The sequence below is a fragment of the Nothobranchius furzeri genome, chromosome 1 (genome assembly GCF_043380555.1).
Source record: "Nothobranchius furzeri strain GRZ-AD chromosome 1, NfurGRZ-RIMD1, whole genome shotgun sequence".
In the NCBI taxonomy this organism is placed as follows: Eukaryota; Metazoa; Chordata; class Actinopteri; order Cyprinodontiformes; family Nothobranchiidae; genus Nothobranchius; species Nothobranchius furzeri.
In genome coordinates this window covers 79,950,831-79,967,480 of record NC_091741.1, presented here as the reverse complement: position 1 = coordinate 79,967,480, position 16,650 = coordinate 79,950,831, and the positions used below count along the sequence as shown (strand labels likewise).

Below are 16,650 nucleotides of genomic sequence, written 5' to 3'. Positions count from 1 at the left end.
TATCTCGGTGGGTTTACCGTGGCCGCGGTTTAAGCGCGGTGACCCTTACCAGCCACCGTCGCTTCAGCTGAAGTTCCCGCGGCGCGCACACGCACTTTTTAGTTTGCAACGGCACCAAAACTTTGAAGCTGAAATAATGGCCGAAGGAGGAGACGGCAGCGCCCAGGACATCCATCAGCCCTCAAAGAAGACTAAATCGGAAGTATGGGCATATTTTGGATTTCTGAAAAATGCTGAGGGACAGTTAATAGAAGACGGCTATCCCGTTTGCAGAACGTGCAGGAAACAAGTGTCTGCAAAAGGCAGCAACACTTCAAATCTCATGGCACATCTGCGTGACCATCACCCACGTCTCTACAGCCAGTGCAAGGTAAGATAACATTAGCATTTTAGCTTAAATGCATGACGCGAGGACATCTGGTTGACGGAGAATGCAACGAGCCACCATATACTGCAGCCGCAGCGTCCTCTGCCAGCATTTAAACCGTGTCACGGACACCCTGTTGCTGGATGAAGCATCTTATTTGTTGATGATGAAGAGAAATATACAATTAGTTCCTTGTCATTGATTTGTTTACTTATTCAATGCCATTTATACTTGAACGTTTGGATTTGATTACATAGTGTAGTAGTTATTTTAGTAATTTGTTTAAAGTGGCTATTTATTTTAAATACATATTTTTTTAAGGTTGACTTGTACAGTGCTCAAGTCAAGTGTGGACTGGAGTTTTAGATTTTCATTTTGATAATGAAGAAAACAAGTATATGAGAAAACAAGTGGTGTTTCTTTGATTTGTTTACATATTGTTTATGTTTCGAATGTTTGGATTTGTATCATTTAAACCTGCACTGACTACTGGCACATGTTCCAGAAAAAGAAGCTATTTGTTCCTTTACTTGTGAAAAGTTGCACTTTTGCTAAGGCTTTGTGTTATTTTAGGTTTAATAAACACTGTTAAACCTTTTCAAAACTATTTCAGTTTGTGTAGAACAGGACTATCAATGCTTTCTGAACATATGCAACACCGTTTAAAAAATACCGCGATAATACCGAAAACCGTGATAATTTTGGTCACAATAACCGTGAGGTTAAATTTTCATACCGTGACAACCCTAGAGACATTACATTTGTTCTATGAAAACCAAAAATTTGTTGTTCAGTCTTTATACAAATTACAACACATTTCATTTTCATAAATAACATGTCCTTACTCATTTTACTGCAGATTTATGGGCCCATGTTGATTTTTAAATGTGTGGTATGCCAGCCTATAGCTGAATTAAAAGAACTACTTGGTAGTATGATCATTAAAATAGTAAGCACTCCAGCTGCTTAACTTCGTAAACTTCCCTGTCCCTATGTTTTATATAGCAGTGTTTATACACATTTAATGACATTAGGCAACTTCTTACTTGTAAATAAAACTGTGTTTTGAAAATTCACTTACCAGTTCACGTTGCCCAGTCCGTGTGCATTTTGACTTTCCCACGACTCAATATCTCGTCTAACACCATTTAAATAATCCCTCTCACGAATGCCAACATTAGGTGTCGCAGTTGGCTCAAAATTATATGGTTGTAGGCCTTCAGCACCAAAGTTGTGGGCAAATTCTTGCTCCAATTCTGGTGACATCTCTTGGTAAAGCTCCATGTAAACAGCCACTAATGAAGCAAATGACTTCTCCCTCCTACGCCAATTCAGTTTTTTTTTTACCAGTAGGCGTTGTTTTTCAAGCAGGTCACAAGAAACTCACTAGTAGGCAACAAAACATGTTTTTAGAATCAGAACTCGGTCATAATTTCATTCAAAGTACTTATATAGGTCAAGCTATTCAAAAATGCTTAGATGGGTTTAAAGTGGAAGATGGTAGGGCTGAAATGATTCCTCGAGTACCTCGAATAATTTGAGTACAAAAAAGCCTCGAGTCAAATTCTCTGCCTCGAGGCTTCATTTAATTCATGTTTAATTAATTCATGGCTTTGCAATCACCCGTAGTCACGTTTCACCCGGACCGAAATAAGTGACGCACATACACACTGCACTGAATGCACATGCGAGTAGTGAATGTAACTTAACTTTCTCTTAAGCCATGGCGGACAACGTGGACCCCAGTGGAGTGCGAAAAAGACAGAAAATGTCAAAGGTGTGGGACCATTTTTCACTTCGTAAGGAGGAAAACGTAGTGTAAATACTGTGAAATGGATTTAGCCCACCACAACACCACATCCTCGATGCTGCAACACCAAGCCCCCACAATGCGGCTCAAAAATTGAGTCCAACCCAGAAGTACCAAAAATTGCAGTTCCACCCTCATCCGCTGGGGGCTGGTGTCAGAAGCGAGCAAATCCTCATTGACTCCCATGTTAAAAATACCAATTTCACAGCAGAAATAAACATGTTTACAGCCTGGTACCAAAACATGTTTTTCGTTTAAATTATCTAGTTTACACTCATGACAACTCTGAGGGGGGTGATTTTTTTTCTCACTCTTCTGTTTAAGTGTATTAAAAGCCTAAAATTCTGTATAATTAATGAGCATCCGACACACGTGACCACAGCTCTGTGGAAAGGCCTCAGTAGAGCCTCGGTCTGGCTTGGAAACTGCTCCAGGACTTAGAGTCTCTGTTTGTGTATTCTTTTTTGGATATTATTTGTGCAATTGTTGGACAAAATGACTTGCTGTGGCATTAATTGCACTAATAGAGCGTCCAAGGAGTCTCCACTTCATTTTTTTGGTAAGTAAAATTATATTTATGTGTTTTAGGTCACTGCCGAGCTGAGCTTAGATTGTAACATGTACCGTTTAACCATGAAATTTAAATGTAATAGGGTAAAACCCAGTGCATTTAGCATTATGCTGCACTTTAGAAAATGGGTTGAAATATAACATGTTGGTGGAGCTGGGTTCCGACTATCGGCTTGTGGAGCTCTCGGGAGACCGATGTTTTCCACCCGGTTCTCCCCTCCCCGCAGCTCTGCACATCTCTGTCTGATCGCGGCTTCTGTCTGCTGCGCGGGCTGCCAGCTTGTGGAGCTCTGGGATGGAAACGTTTCCACCCGGTTCTCCCCAGCGGCAGCTCTGCGCATTTCAGATCGCAATCAATCAAAGCTTTATTTATAAAGTGCCTTCCGCAACCCTGTCAGGAAGCCCAAAGCGCTGAACATTGTACAGTTGTATGTAAATATATTGAATAAATCAACAATAAAAGAAATTCAAATTACAAAATACAAATTACAAAACACAAAATGGAAATTACAAGATAGATGAAACATTCTGGTAAAGGACAAATGTGTGAAACACATTTGGATTGAGTGGATGGATTGAGTGTACCAATGAAAACTGTGGAATGGATTCAACATAAAAGAGGGCCAAAATCAAACATGTTCTGGAAACGCCAAGCGGAGGAGGTGTGTTTAAAGACTGGCAGAGAAGGGGACAGCCTAACTGAGGGTGGCAACTGGTTCCAGAGTAAAGGTGCTAGGACTGAGAAAGCCCGGTCCCCACGGGTACGACACCTAGACCGAGGGACAGCGAGCAGGCCTTGGTCAGAGGAGCGCAGAGCACGTGATGGGGAATGTTTGTTCAGGAGAGTGGCCAGATAGGGGGGACCACCACCCTGGAAGAAATGATAAACAAAGACGAGTATTTTGAATTGTGAGCGATAGCAAATCGGAAGCCAGTGCAGAGAGGCCAGAACCGGACTGATGTGGTCCCGTTTCCTGGTCCCAGTCAGGAACCTGGCAGCGCTGTTCTGCACAACCTGTAGGCGACACAGTGATGACTGACACAACCCTGGATAGAGAGAGTTGCAGTAGTCAAGCCGAGAAATAACAAAGGCATGCAGTACCCGCTCCAGGTGGGCTCTCGACAGCATAGGCTTGATTTTAGCAAGGCGTCTCAGGTGAAAGAAACTGGACCGGATCACAGAATTGATGTGAGCATCAAATTTAAGTCCTACATAAAGTTTCACCCCCAAACTGGTAACAACTGGTTTTGAGTAGGGAGAAAGAGGGCCAAGATCAGCATAACGATCCACATTCCTGCTGTTGGGGTGAAAAACAATGAGCTCTGTCTTTCCCTCATTCAGATGTAGATAGTTGGACATTAGCCAAGACTTCACCTCATTAACACAGGAGACAAAGGACTGAATAGAGTGACCTTTCTCCTGACACAATGGAGAGTAAATCTGGCAATCGTCAGCATAGAGATGGAATGATAGGCCATGTTTACAAAAGATTAACCCCAGAGGAAGCAGATGAATTGCAAACAAAAGTGGACCAAGGATCGACCCCTGCGGGACCCCCCAGCGGAGCCCCTCCCAAGAAGAAAAAACATCACCCAGTTTAACACAGAATGTCCTGTTTTGGAGATACGATCTAATCCAATCCAGAGCTGACCCTTTGATCCCAACCCATCGTTCCAAGCGATCGAGTAGAATCGCGTGGTCAACTGTGTCGAAGGTTGCTGTCAGGTCTAACAACAGAAGCAGCACAGATGTTCCCTGATCTAGTGATAGGTAGATGTCATTTAGGACCCTCAGTAGAGCAGACTCTGTGCTATGGCCAGACCTGAACCCTGATTGGAAAACCTCAAACAGATCAGAGTCAGCTAAATGTGAGACCAGCTGCTGATAAACGACTTTCTCAAGCAGTTTTGATGTAAAGGGCAGGGTAGAGATAGGCCGGTAATTTTCTATCACAGAGACTTCAGCACCAGGTTTCGTCAGGGTCGGCCGAATAACTGCTGCTTTCAAAGCAGCTGGGACAACACCTGTGCTGAGGCTCCCATTGATAATCTGACCAAGTGAAGGGCCAAGGCACGGAAAGGCAGCCTTCCAGAGACGAGGCGGCAGAACGTCAAGTGGAGAGCCAGATGGCTTCTGTCTCGCAACTAGCTTACTCAGCTCAGAGTATGAAACTGTATTGAGGGAGCTCAGGGTGGGTGGTAATGGATGAACTGGAACAGGGTCAACAGAGTTACCTGAAATAGCTGCTCTAATGCCCGACAGTTTATCAACAAAGAATTTGTGAAAAGCTTCAGAGTTTCCAGCAGCTGTAGGAGACATGGAGCTAGGCTCCTGATACACCAGAACTGAGTTTAGCGTTTTGTAGAGAATCTTAGGATTATTGGAGTTTGTCTCAATGGTGTCTGCAAAATAGGCCATTCTGGCGGCCCTCACTGCATCCTGATAAGCAACCAGAGATACTCTGAACAACTCACGCGAGACCTGTAGGCCATCCTTTTTCCACTTTCTCTCAGAGGATCTACACGCCCGCCTGCAAGCCTGTGTGACATCAGATAGCCAAGGCTCCCTCCTAGGTCGAGACTTGCACAGTTTGAGAGGGGCAACCACGTCCAGGACCTGATTACAAAGTAAATCAAAGTGTTGTGAATAGTGATCAACGTTAGATGGATCTGGGTTAAAGGTCTCTAACCTTACACACATACAGTCCACAAACTTTGAAATAGTTTCTGCATCCAGGGCTCTGAACCTAGTAGCGGGAGCTTCACACACAGGGACAGGACATGGCAATGTAACATCACAGAGTATTGGAGAGTGGTCAGAGAACACAGGAGGCAAAGTCACAAGGTTCATGACGGGTAGACCATAAGAGATAACCAGGTCCAGGGTGTGACCCCTGGCATGAGTTGGGGATGATACCCATTGAGTTAGATTGAATGAATCTAGCAAATTAAAAAAACCTTTAGCAAGCACATTGTCAGGACAGCAGATATGGATGTTAAAATCACCAAAAAATAGGACATAGTCATATTTTAGGATGCAGTCTGCCACAAGATCACAGAAATCATTAAGGAAGTTAGAGTCAGTCTTTGGAGGGCGATAAATCAGCACGACGAGCAGGCGGGGGGAGATGCACAGTTCAAATAAGCACAGTTCAAAGGAAGAAAATGACATGGTGGGTGTAAGCTGTTTACAAGGAAAGCTGGATTTAAAAACAACAACCAGCCCTCCACCTCTGCCCCGTGACCTGGGGATATTAAAACACGAGCAGCCAGGTGGTATGAGCTCGAGTAGGAAACTTATGTCACCAAACGGGATCCAGGACTCACAGATGCAGAGAAAACCCAAGTCATGCTGAATAAAAAAGTCACGAAGAATAAAAGTTTTGTTCAGCACAGGCCTGGCATTGACCAAACCAAACCGGGTCTGCAGCGGGGCTGCAGCACTGAGATCGCGCACGGACCCAGTCCCCTCTAACTCTGTGCCCGTAACCGAGCGCAGATTCTCCCAGCAAACCCCAGTCTGGCGAGATCTTCGAGCCGATCGGCCGTGGCGCAGTGCCGGTTCACCCTCAGAGCCGGCCGAGTTCCCTGAGCAGGGCGCCGAGTAATCCAGGAGACATCTCGGAACCATCGGGTCAGAAGCTGGGCTGGATCGGGCCAGCCGCTTGTTCAGGGATCCAGGCCGACGTCTCACGCGCCGGCTACCTCTCTTTCCTTGTCTTCTCCGATGCTTCCTTCTCGAGCTGGGGCGGACAGAGGGCCGACACATCACGGCTTGGGTGGAGAGAGCACGCGGGCAGTTCAACCAGCAGCATCGTCCGTGAGGTTCACAGCTCGCACAGCCCGGTTCCCAGCGCGCGCTGCCGGCTACATCAACGGAAGGACGAAGCCTCAGCAGTGCAGCTCGATCATATGTCAGCAGAGGATCCACACCATTCAAAAAAGGGATCAGCGACAAGAAAAGTGCATAAAAGCCAATAAAATGCCAATAAAAACCAATAAAAAGCAAGGTATCAGTGCGTAAAGAGGACGAGCAGCTCGCAGCGTGACCGCGCGCAAGCGCCATCTTACTCTTACTCTCAGTCATCAGGAACGATGATTATGTAATCAAGCGGCGCTTGTCTGCTTTGCGGGCTGCCGGCTTGTGGAGCTCTCGGGAGACCTCTGTGTTCCACCCGGTTTTACCCAGCGGTCAGCCCGGCGTATCTCTGACTCAGAAGCTCTGGTGTTGTGCACAATTAACTCCGGTTGTAGCTAGGTTGCTACCCCCGTTAGCTTAGCTCCCACCTCCGCGTTAGCTTTGGGTTAGCTTCAGGTTAGCTTGTAGCTAGTTCGACCGGGTGTCGTCAGTCGATCCCAGCCTTACAGCCCCACCCTCAGCTCCACCTCTCTTCCCTTTTATGGAATTGTCTGGGCTTAACGGAACCTGTGACACGGTCAAAATGGCGGTGGTGGCCACCTCCCATTTAGCCTCAAAAACGTGTTATCGGAGACTATGGAAACCCATTGTCCAATATATATGTCGGTGTGCAGCACATGTAAATGCCATTTCTGCATGCAGACTCGGAGGTCTGCTATATATTCTGCGGACATTGTGCGACTTTTTAATTTGTAGCACTCAGTTTCAGCTCATACTGTGCGTCTGGTAGTGTAGCGTCATGAATGTCCTGTTTCGACCTAAAGGTCATGATCTGCCGTGTCTGCTCGAGCAGAGACATAAAGTCTCTGACAGCCTAATCTACGAGATAATGGCCAAGGTCTTTCATGCACTCTGCTCATCTGAACTGCTTCACCTCTACCAGCGAAGACAAGAACTATTTTGATAAATACATAATCAACAACGTTGTTAATTACCAATAATAATGTGAGCCCAATGTTCAATCAATCTGTGAAATTACAATGTTTATTACTTGATATTATAATCCTGCGATCAGTAGTATTTTACAAGTTATTATAATCTTGGACATTTGCACTAGACACTAAAGACACGTAATGTTAAAAGTCACATGAAACATTTCCTTTTGTCTCACCCAATCAGAACCTTCGTTTCTGGGGCCAGGCATGGTTTTCTGTGGTGTTTGTATAAACCTTCTTTTTGCATGTCAAATTCTGATTCGCCAGTAAACCAAAATATGACAATTATAAAAACTATCCCACGCCACCTTTTAGTTAGTTCAAGCGTTCTAAAGAAATCTCGGACAGGCCATCCGGATTCCTCTTCAGCCATAAAGAACCTCAGACAAGCTGGATAAAATCTGTTGCAAGTGACACCTGACCGCAACGGTTCCTTCAGAATAAAAGCTGAACCTCACGACCCCTTCAGGGTCTCAGGGACGCCAGTGATAACCTGTCGTCACCTGGAAGCATTCCAAGACTAGTTTGGTCGGCAAAGCTGCTTTTCTACCAGCTTCGGTACCAAAGAGGGTCCACAAGGACCTCGGCATTCTGGATCTGAACGGAGGCTTCCCCTGGGTATGTAGACCGACAGATGGCGTTTCATGTGTGTTATAAATCTACTAAAGTTTAGAGCGAAACATTTACTCCCACTCAGAACTAACTGCTTTTCCAGATCCACTGGTTCTGAATAACATCCCACACACACACACACACACACCATCATCATGTTACGTCTCACTCCACCTTAGTCCATCAGTACGCAGAGTGCTTAATTTAGTCTTGTTTAAATTGTGTGGAAATAAATTTCTTAACTATTTTAAACCTGACTCTCTCTCTTTCCTCTGGGTTAATACGAAGTGTTGCTTAATCCCTGCAATAAAACGTTCCGATCTTCTGGTTAAAATAGTCAAAGATCCATCAGATTGATTTTTCATATTTCTATGGAATCTCACATTTTATGGTTCATAAAGTAACATGTAAACGACTCATTCTATACAGTAGCAACACGTCGGACCTAAAAATGTGCTAAAAATAGCAGTTTTTACTAGGGATGCACCGATGGATCTGCATTTGATCCCAATCGGCCGATAGCGCCCCTATCGGTTTTGATCGGAGTTTTCAAAAAAGATCAAAGCAGACCGATCAGTAGGGTTGTCACGGTAACCGGTGTAGCGGTAAACCCCGGTAAAAAAAAGTTGACAATAATAATAACGGTCTTGTTTAAAAAAAAAAATTATCTCGGTGGGTTTACCGTGCCTGCGGTGTAGGCGCGGTGACCCTTACCAGCCACCGTATCATCTGCTGAAGTTGCCGGCGGCACATGCGCGCTTTGATGTTTACAACCAAAACTTTGTTGAAGCTAAAGCTGAAATAATGGCCAAAGGAGGAGACGGCAGCACTCAGGACATTTATTATCCCTCAAAGAAGACAAAGTGGGAAGTACGGGCATTTTTTGGATGTTTGAAGAATGCCGAGGGACAGTTGATAGAAGACGGCTATCCTGTTTGCAGCACGTGCAGAAAAAGTGTCTGGGAAAGGCAGCAACGCTTCAAATCTCATGACACATCTGTGTGACCATCACCCACAACTCTACAGTCAACGCAAGGCAAGCTAACGTTAGCGTTTTAGCTAAAATGCGTGATCCGAGGATTTGGGTTGAGGGAGAATGCAACGAGTCGCTACATAAAGCAGCCGCAGCGCCGCTACCTGCATATAAACCGTGTCGCGGACACCCCCATGTTGAACTGATGCTATGCATTACGGGGCTCCCAGGGGCAGATAAGAGTTGGTCTCTCTCCGAGAATAATTATGAATTTAACAATGATTACTGCCTGATGACATTTTCTCAAATCTGCAAAGCTCACTGGAACACAAACCGAGGACAATACGTTCCTGATATAGGGTTTATTACTCAAGTAAGGGTAAAAAAGTATCTGATTAGAAGGCTACTTGAGTACTGAGTATCATCTGATCTAATATTTTTAAAATGATGACATCAAACAGACATAAAATAAGAAGTTATGGGCAAATATTGGTATTTTATAGACTAAAGGGAAAAAATGTAAACAAATAAACAACATAATTACAAAATAACACATTTTAGGCAAAATTTAGACACAAACTGAGGACAATATTTCCTGACATACAGGGTTTATTTAATTGTGTGAAAATGTAACACGTTTAAAAAAATACCACAATAATACCGAAAACCGTGGTAATTTTGGTCACATTAACCGTGAGGTTAAATTTTCACACCGTGACAACCCTAATGCAGACCATTTTAGATCAGGTTACATTTCCTTTATTCCCAGATTATGTAGTTTGTAGCACTCATTATAACGTTGTAGAAAATTTCTGGCCAATCCACGTGATCGGTATCGGTGATCAGCATTCTTTGATATCGGTATCGGTGATCGGCAGCAAAAAACCTGATCGGTGCATCCCTAGTTTTTACACAACACGTCTGACTTTTGTTGTGTTATTGATGTCTGTTGTCCCTCGGGGTTGCTGCAGGAGGACACAGGTATTTATGAGAGTGGTGGAGGAAAACGAAAGAAAATAAATAAATGTTTTGTGATCAGTATAATTTGACATAACTACGGCAAACATGCTTTCTCGACAATTCTTGTTATTGTGTGAGAAAAAAAAGTGTAGAAATTAAAACAGCGTTTGTTAATAGTTTAACAGCTGGCGAGCCATGTTTGCGCATGCGCCGTGAGTGGTTCTAGTGCTGTTTGAGCCGCAGCGGCTCGCAGCGCTACTTCAACAGTTATCCTTCTAGTTTTTTCAGGCTCAGGTTGTTTACTTACTTTTTGCACAGGCATTTGTTTACTGTGAAGTAAAGTTGAAATGCTGAAGTTTAGAAAACTAATTTTGAATAAAACTTGAAGAATCACTGGCACTTGCTTGCTCATTTTAAGAGGTCTTTCATATTTTATAACATGCTTTCTGATATAATGGTTTACAAACACAAAAGGGTAATTTATTAGAGTACTCGATTAATCGATAAAAGTTTTGATAGAGTACTCGATTACATAAATATTCGATTAGCTGCAGCCCTAGAAGATGGCTTTTAAAGGAAAGCAGATCAATTTACAAACTCATATTTGTCGGGCAGAAACCTTGTGTCGAGTTACCCGATGCTTGAGCTGACAGCACATTTGGTCATCTTTCTATTTTAATTTAATTTTCATGGCACTGCTATGGCTATTATCATGGCTGTGGTTGTTTGTCTCTGTTGTCACCCGCATCTTAGAGCTATAACAATATGCTTACTTAAAAAAGCAACTTCTCTTCATTCATAAAGCATTTGAATTTTTCTTTAAAATACGTGTGATGAACCAGTGGTCAAATTTTCATCAATAAAATGACCAGAAATTAACTTTTCATTTGCAGACAGAAAAACACCATCTGTCTGTCCTCTGAATCCAAAACAAAGTTTTGCCAGTTCTTGTTACTGCAAAAAGCCATAACATCCTTGCTCAAGGCCTCAAGCAGGAGTCAGACTGCTGTAACCTCACTCTAAATAAAAGTCAACTTCCTCGAAGTTCCTACGTGACTTTACAACTTATATATTGAAATAATCAAATATGTTGAATGAACAAGATGTTAAATAAAATTTTTTGAATAATCTGTGCTTTAGTCACCGATGGCTTTAAAATTAATATTGTTCCTGCATTGATCCATTTCAGATCTCATCTACACCAGATCAGTATGTGCTTGATTTAACAATACATTGTGTTACTCACACACGAAAATCCAATAGTTATTAATGTTATCATTTACTTCCAGTGTTCCCCTAGGAATTTTTCCAGCTGTGGCGGTGGGGCCGGCGGGGGGGGGGTAGAGCGGAGACAACTCATAGAAGCACTGATTTGATCTCATTTCAGAGAAAAATTGCACAGGTTTGATGCACATAATAAATAAAATTACTAACAAACTCAGGAATGCGTTTCTTTGCTTCACTGTTCTGGTGCTGAGAATATCACTAATGCGGATCAAAGGAGATACACAGATGAATGCACCTCTTATTTATTATTTGGAGACTACATTTACTGCAGCTGGCAGAGGCAGAGATTGTTTCTATTGATATACGGAATTTACAGAATCATTTTAAATGTTAATAGGGGAAGACTGCAGGAGGGAGCGGTAAAATACATGGGGTCCCCAGCAAAAACAAGAAACTTTACGAGTCTGATGAAACCCGCTGGTTTTCCATCAGGCAGTCACGGGGTAGCTCCAATGACCCAGTGGCTGTGCTGGGTCAATGTTATCGAGCCCAGTCCGGTACCGGCCGTGAACGAGCCGAGGCGACGTCGTGCTCTGCTTAAGAAGAAGCATTATTTTCCCGCTTCAGAAGAAGCGTCCAACGTGTTTTTACGCTTTCCCCGAGACATGTCACGTCGCTGAGTTGTTAGCGCCGCGCGCTAACACGTCAATAGTGCAGCGTAGCCTGCTGGAGGTTTTAAGGGTTCAGATGAAAACACCCGACCTTTCACGCTGCTCACACATCGATCTTAAGTTGTCGCTGTTGCGCTCACGCCGTAATACAGTATTAGATGTGGTTAAAGTCAGACATGAAAAAATAAATAAATTTTACATGATTAAGTGATGATTAGCCTGGGGGGGGGGGGACCTGGCCTAATAAGCACTGGAGGAAACCCTGTCAAGATCGTCAACACTAGTTTATCTTAATGCTATTGAAACATGTAAACCAAAAAGCATTATATCCACTGCTACCTTTCTAATTTTAAACTCAGTAACTTATGCTGTAACTGCACCTTGCCCTGCCTGCTCCTCCTTGCTGCCCGCCGGCTGTGATCACAAGCGACAACTTAGTAGTTCCTGCTGCTTCTTCGGGAAACAGCGCAAAAGAAAAAAAAAAACCTTGGGATCTTGTAGGCGTGGCAGTGGGATTTTAGCCGTGGCGGCCCGCCACAGCTACGTCTATGTAAGGGAAACCCTGGTTAGTGTGATCAGCTCTGAAAAGCGTTGATCACAATTTGCAGATCACATTTATTTTTCACGGAGATCGGCCGCGGATTCCTCTTCTAGTCGGCATACTAGGAATCAACACTAGGAATCAAAATAAAAGACTTTGAACGATCCCGGGAAAACCTAACAGTTGGAACCGGTTCCAATCGATGCTTGATGCCCAACCCTAAGCTGCAGTAGGTGCAAAATGCTGCTGCAAGTTCTTAACAAGCACAAATAGACGTAGCCATTTCACCCCTGTTCTGGCATATCTCCGCTGGTTGCCCGTGACTTTCATGGCGTGCTTCTGTTCTTTGTTTTTGAAGCATTGAACTGTCTCACACCATACTACCCATGTGACCTGCTCACACCCTATGTGCCAGCGTTCTCACTGAAACCAGCAAATCGCCAGCTGCTCTCTACTCCAACAGTGAACTATAAAGCAGGGGGGAGCAGGGTTTTGTGTATGCTGCCTCCTTTCTCTGGAATGCACCGCCCATTGCAATTCAACAGTCATCATTTTTCACTGTCTTCAAGTCACGACTGAAGACCCACTTCTATGCTTTGGCTTTTGGAAAAGGACTACTTTTTTATGTTTGTTCCCTTTGACTTTGTATTTTTTTACTGTGTGGGCGTGGGAACAAGCCCCCGCACTGTGAGAACAAACATCCTAGCTCTAAAGCCGATCTTCATCCACGTACGTCACGTGATCAGGAAGCGGAAAATCCATGTGTTAGGAGATTTTTTTATTTTTTTACAGCAGCGGCTCAAAACAAAGTGAGGCGTGAACCGGAAAAGCTTCTGCCAATCACAACTCGACAACGGATAATGAAAGAAAGGATAGTGGTCGAACCGCGCAAATTCTTCCAGTTGTAAGAGATGAGTCTCCTCTTTGTTTTGTTATTTTTGACATTGACATCATAGAGCGCAATGTTCTGTGTGAAAAAAAAACTGTGAAAACGCTGAAAAACGCTGGCAGTGAAGGGCTTTTCTGATCAGCAAATGGCTGGCAGTGAAGGAGTTAATGTGCCAAAGCTTGATTTGACAAACATTGAAATTACAATTCAATCTTTTCCTACAATTGTTCAGCTCTTATGGTAAAGGAAGCTTCTGATTCTTTGTCCAAGACTTTTATCTTGACCACAACCAGCATCACTTTCTCTGGCAAAAACACAACCCTCTCCACCAACCTGGGTGTCAAAATGGATTCACAACTCATCTTTGACACCCACATTAGACACCTGTGTAAGACTTCCTTTTATCATCTTAGGAACTTTGCCAAACTACATCCAATGCTGAGCTTGGCAGATGTAGAGAAGCTTGTACACATCTTCATCTCTTCTAGAATGGACTACTGTGCAACTATGAGTTTGCATTTTGTAAATCTATTATTCTCTGTGTTTTCTCTCAGAACAGAGCTCATCTTCACATCCCACTCTCAACCCCCTCGCTGCTTCTCTCCATCGCTGCACCACAGAGGAACATTCCTACCTTCTTCACAACAGTCAGACAGGAAAAGTGAAAAAGTCTACCTGCTGCAGGCTCAGGCACACAATCTTGGCACTCTGGATGGGGTTGATGAGCTTGCTCCTGCTCACCAGCTCCTTGATGATGTCACCAAATTCTTTCAAATGCTGGGAGAAAAAAATCAATAGTTTAATTAACAGCCTTAGATGAGCGTCTGAAAATGTAAAATGATCCTTTCTCTCCACGTCATTCTGACTTCTTTTAGCTACTGTTCTCTGTGACTCATCTTTAGCACCTCTCTGGTTCCAAATCAGATTTTGCCACCCTCCTCCTCTTTTAAACACATCTTTTTAAATCAGACTGCTCCTGTATTCCAAGCCCAGTTCATTTATTCAAAGAGTAATCAAGTACCCTAGCTGTAGATACACGTGTCTGTGTTATTACACGGGGAGACTCAGGTCAGCACCACCTTGCTATAGTGCCTGAAGACGTTGGTTGCTGCTGTGAGGTCCAAAACACCATAAATGATCAATTTGCAGTAGCCAGCCAGCTGGTTGCGTTTCTTCTGAATAGTCATCCTTTGATCCTCACTCACATCTAAACAGGAGAGGCAAAAAGAGGACAAGATGGAGGAATAACAAAGAGTTACTTATGTTTAGAAAGAAGGGATAGGGAAGGTGTTCAGGTGTTTAGAAGCAAACAGAGCACCTGGGCCTGCTGGTATTATTTCAGGGGATTTGACAGAACATCCTAAACTATGAGAAGACTCCAAACAAAGACATCAAACAGAACGTTCACAGGCAAATGTGAGAGTAGAATCCCCAGGGAGGGAACAACTGAGATGAATCCTCTTCATCGTGACTCAGAAAAAGAAACCAAGTAATACACCAGGGAAGTCGACGATAACTGAAGCCGCTTTAGAAACTTTAGATACCATCCAGCTCAAAATGCTCCGTGTTGTTAAAGACATAGTCCAGAAGGAAAGAAGCCATCTCAGCACGTAGAGAGTCAGACGGCAGGTGGACCAGGCTCCTGAGGGCAGGCTCGGTGCTGACTGAGCAGGTGCTGTACAATAGCAGCAGGTCACACAGGAGCTCAAAGGCCTACAAAGGGAAGCAAAAGTCAATGCTTGTCAGAAAATAATCTAAAACAATATGGCTGTTCTGCTACTGTAGGAGATGCTGCTCATTTACCTGATCTCTTATCTCAGACTGGTCCAGAGACAAACAAGACTGGCAGATATTACAGAACCAATGCACGTCCTTCTTCAGAAGCCTCAGTTCAGCCTTGGAGAGAGGAGTCATGGCAGAAGAGTCACATCCAGATGTTGATTATCAAAAGTGCATTGTGTAAAAGAGACATCCTGAATACGGCTGAATCATATATTACACGCTTTAGAGAATGAACCAAACCATTATGCTTTTAAAGCAGTGGACGGTTAACAAAATAACTGTTTTTTGCAGTTTTAGTTGTCAATCACATTCGGTAAAGAGGTCATCCGGGTCCTTCAGAATAAACAAATCTAAAAAAAAAACTAAAATGACAAACTAAGCATTTAAAATTGAAATAGAAACAGACAAATGAAGCAAACAATATATGAAAAATAAGCTAAAGGAGAATCACATTGCTGCACTAGCCGACACAAACACAAAGGAGTGGCTGTGACAGGACCACTGCTATTGTTAAAGCACCAGTGATGTAGACACACCAACACCACCAGGATCCAAGAGGATGAACAAAAAGCAAACAAGCTCTGTTTCATGTTTATATCCATCAGTCACCTCCGCTGGCTTGAAGCTGACCACATTGACTTTGGCCCACATCAAATGAAAACCTGCAAACTTTAGAGCTGCCACCATCAGCTGAAATCACACAAAAACAAACTTTTATCATATCAAGGACAAAAAACAGCAAACTACAAAAGCTTGATGCAAAGGCAAAATAGTATTGTTAACTCAGTGAAGCCTACATCATCATATGAACTAAGTTAAATATCACCACTGATGGCACTGATGACTTGACACCCTCTCCTACATTATTTCCACAAACCCCGAGTCATAAACCCACAAAAACATTAAACTCAGTTAAAAACCTCTTTGTCAAAATCCAGGGACTCAATCCTGCTCTTCAGTAACTCAAGACAGGAGCCAAGCAGCTTCCAGGAAGTGGGGTCTTTGGCACTGAGAAGCACAAACTCCACATCAGCATGATCCCAGGTCCAGGAGCAGCACTACAGCTACACGAGTCACTATAGACCTACCTGCTCAAGGCAGCCATTCTTTTCAAGGCTGTGGAGGCATTGTACACATCATCCTCATCTGCAGTCCCCTAGGAAAATCAAACACACACATCTGGGGTTTATTAAGTTACAATAAACAAAATTACCAGATTTTAAGAAAATAATCACATTAGTTCCCTTTTTTAAGTAAAAACTCTAGTTGTTTTTTCTACTTTGATTTATATCTCTAAGGAACAATTTATTGTTAGTTTGAACAAATGACCAGAAGATGCTACACAATCAAAGAGTGTAAGCTATCAAATCATCAGCAAACAATTATCATTACAG

General features: G+C 43.3%; 1 protein-coding gene across 1 annotated transcript in view; it reads right to left on the bottom strand.

Annotated features, from left to right (window-relative positions):
• The window catches only part of LOC107379349 (cohesin subunit SA-1), a 48,735-nt gene that overhangs the window by 6,089 nt on the left and 25,996 nt on the right, over positions 1 to 16,650 (bottom strand). The window contains exons 19-25 of the mRNA XM_015950067.3: positions 16,345 to 16,412; positions 16,177 to 16,264; positions 15,866 to 15,946; positions 15,278 to 15,370; positions 15,019 to 15,187; positions 14,554 to 14,681; positions 14,150 to 14,251 (exon numbers count right to left, since the gene is read on the bottom strand). Coding sequence (XP_015805553.1) covers positions 14,150 to 14,251; positions 14,554 to 14,681; positions 15,019 to 15,187; positions 15,278 to 15,370; positions 15,866 to 15,946; positions 16,177 to 16,264; positions 16,345 to 16,412 — 729 coding nt within the window. The remainder of the gene's footprint in view (positions 1 to 14,149; positions 14,252 to 14,553; positions 14,682 to 15,018; positions 15,188 to 15,277; positions 15,371 to 15,865; positions 15,947 to 16,176; positions 16,265 to 16,344; positions 16,413 to 16,650) is intronic.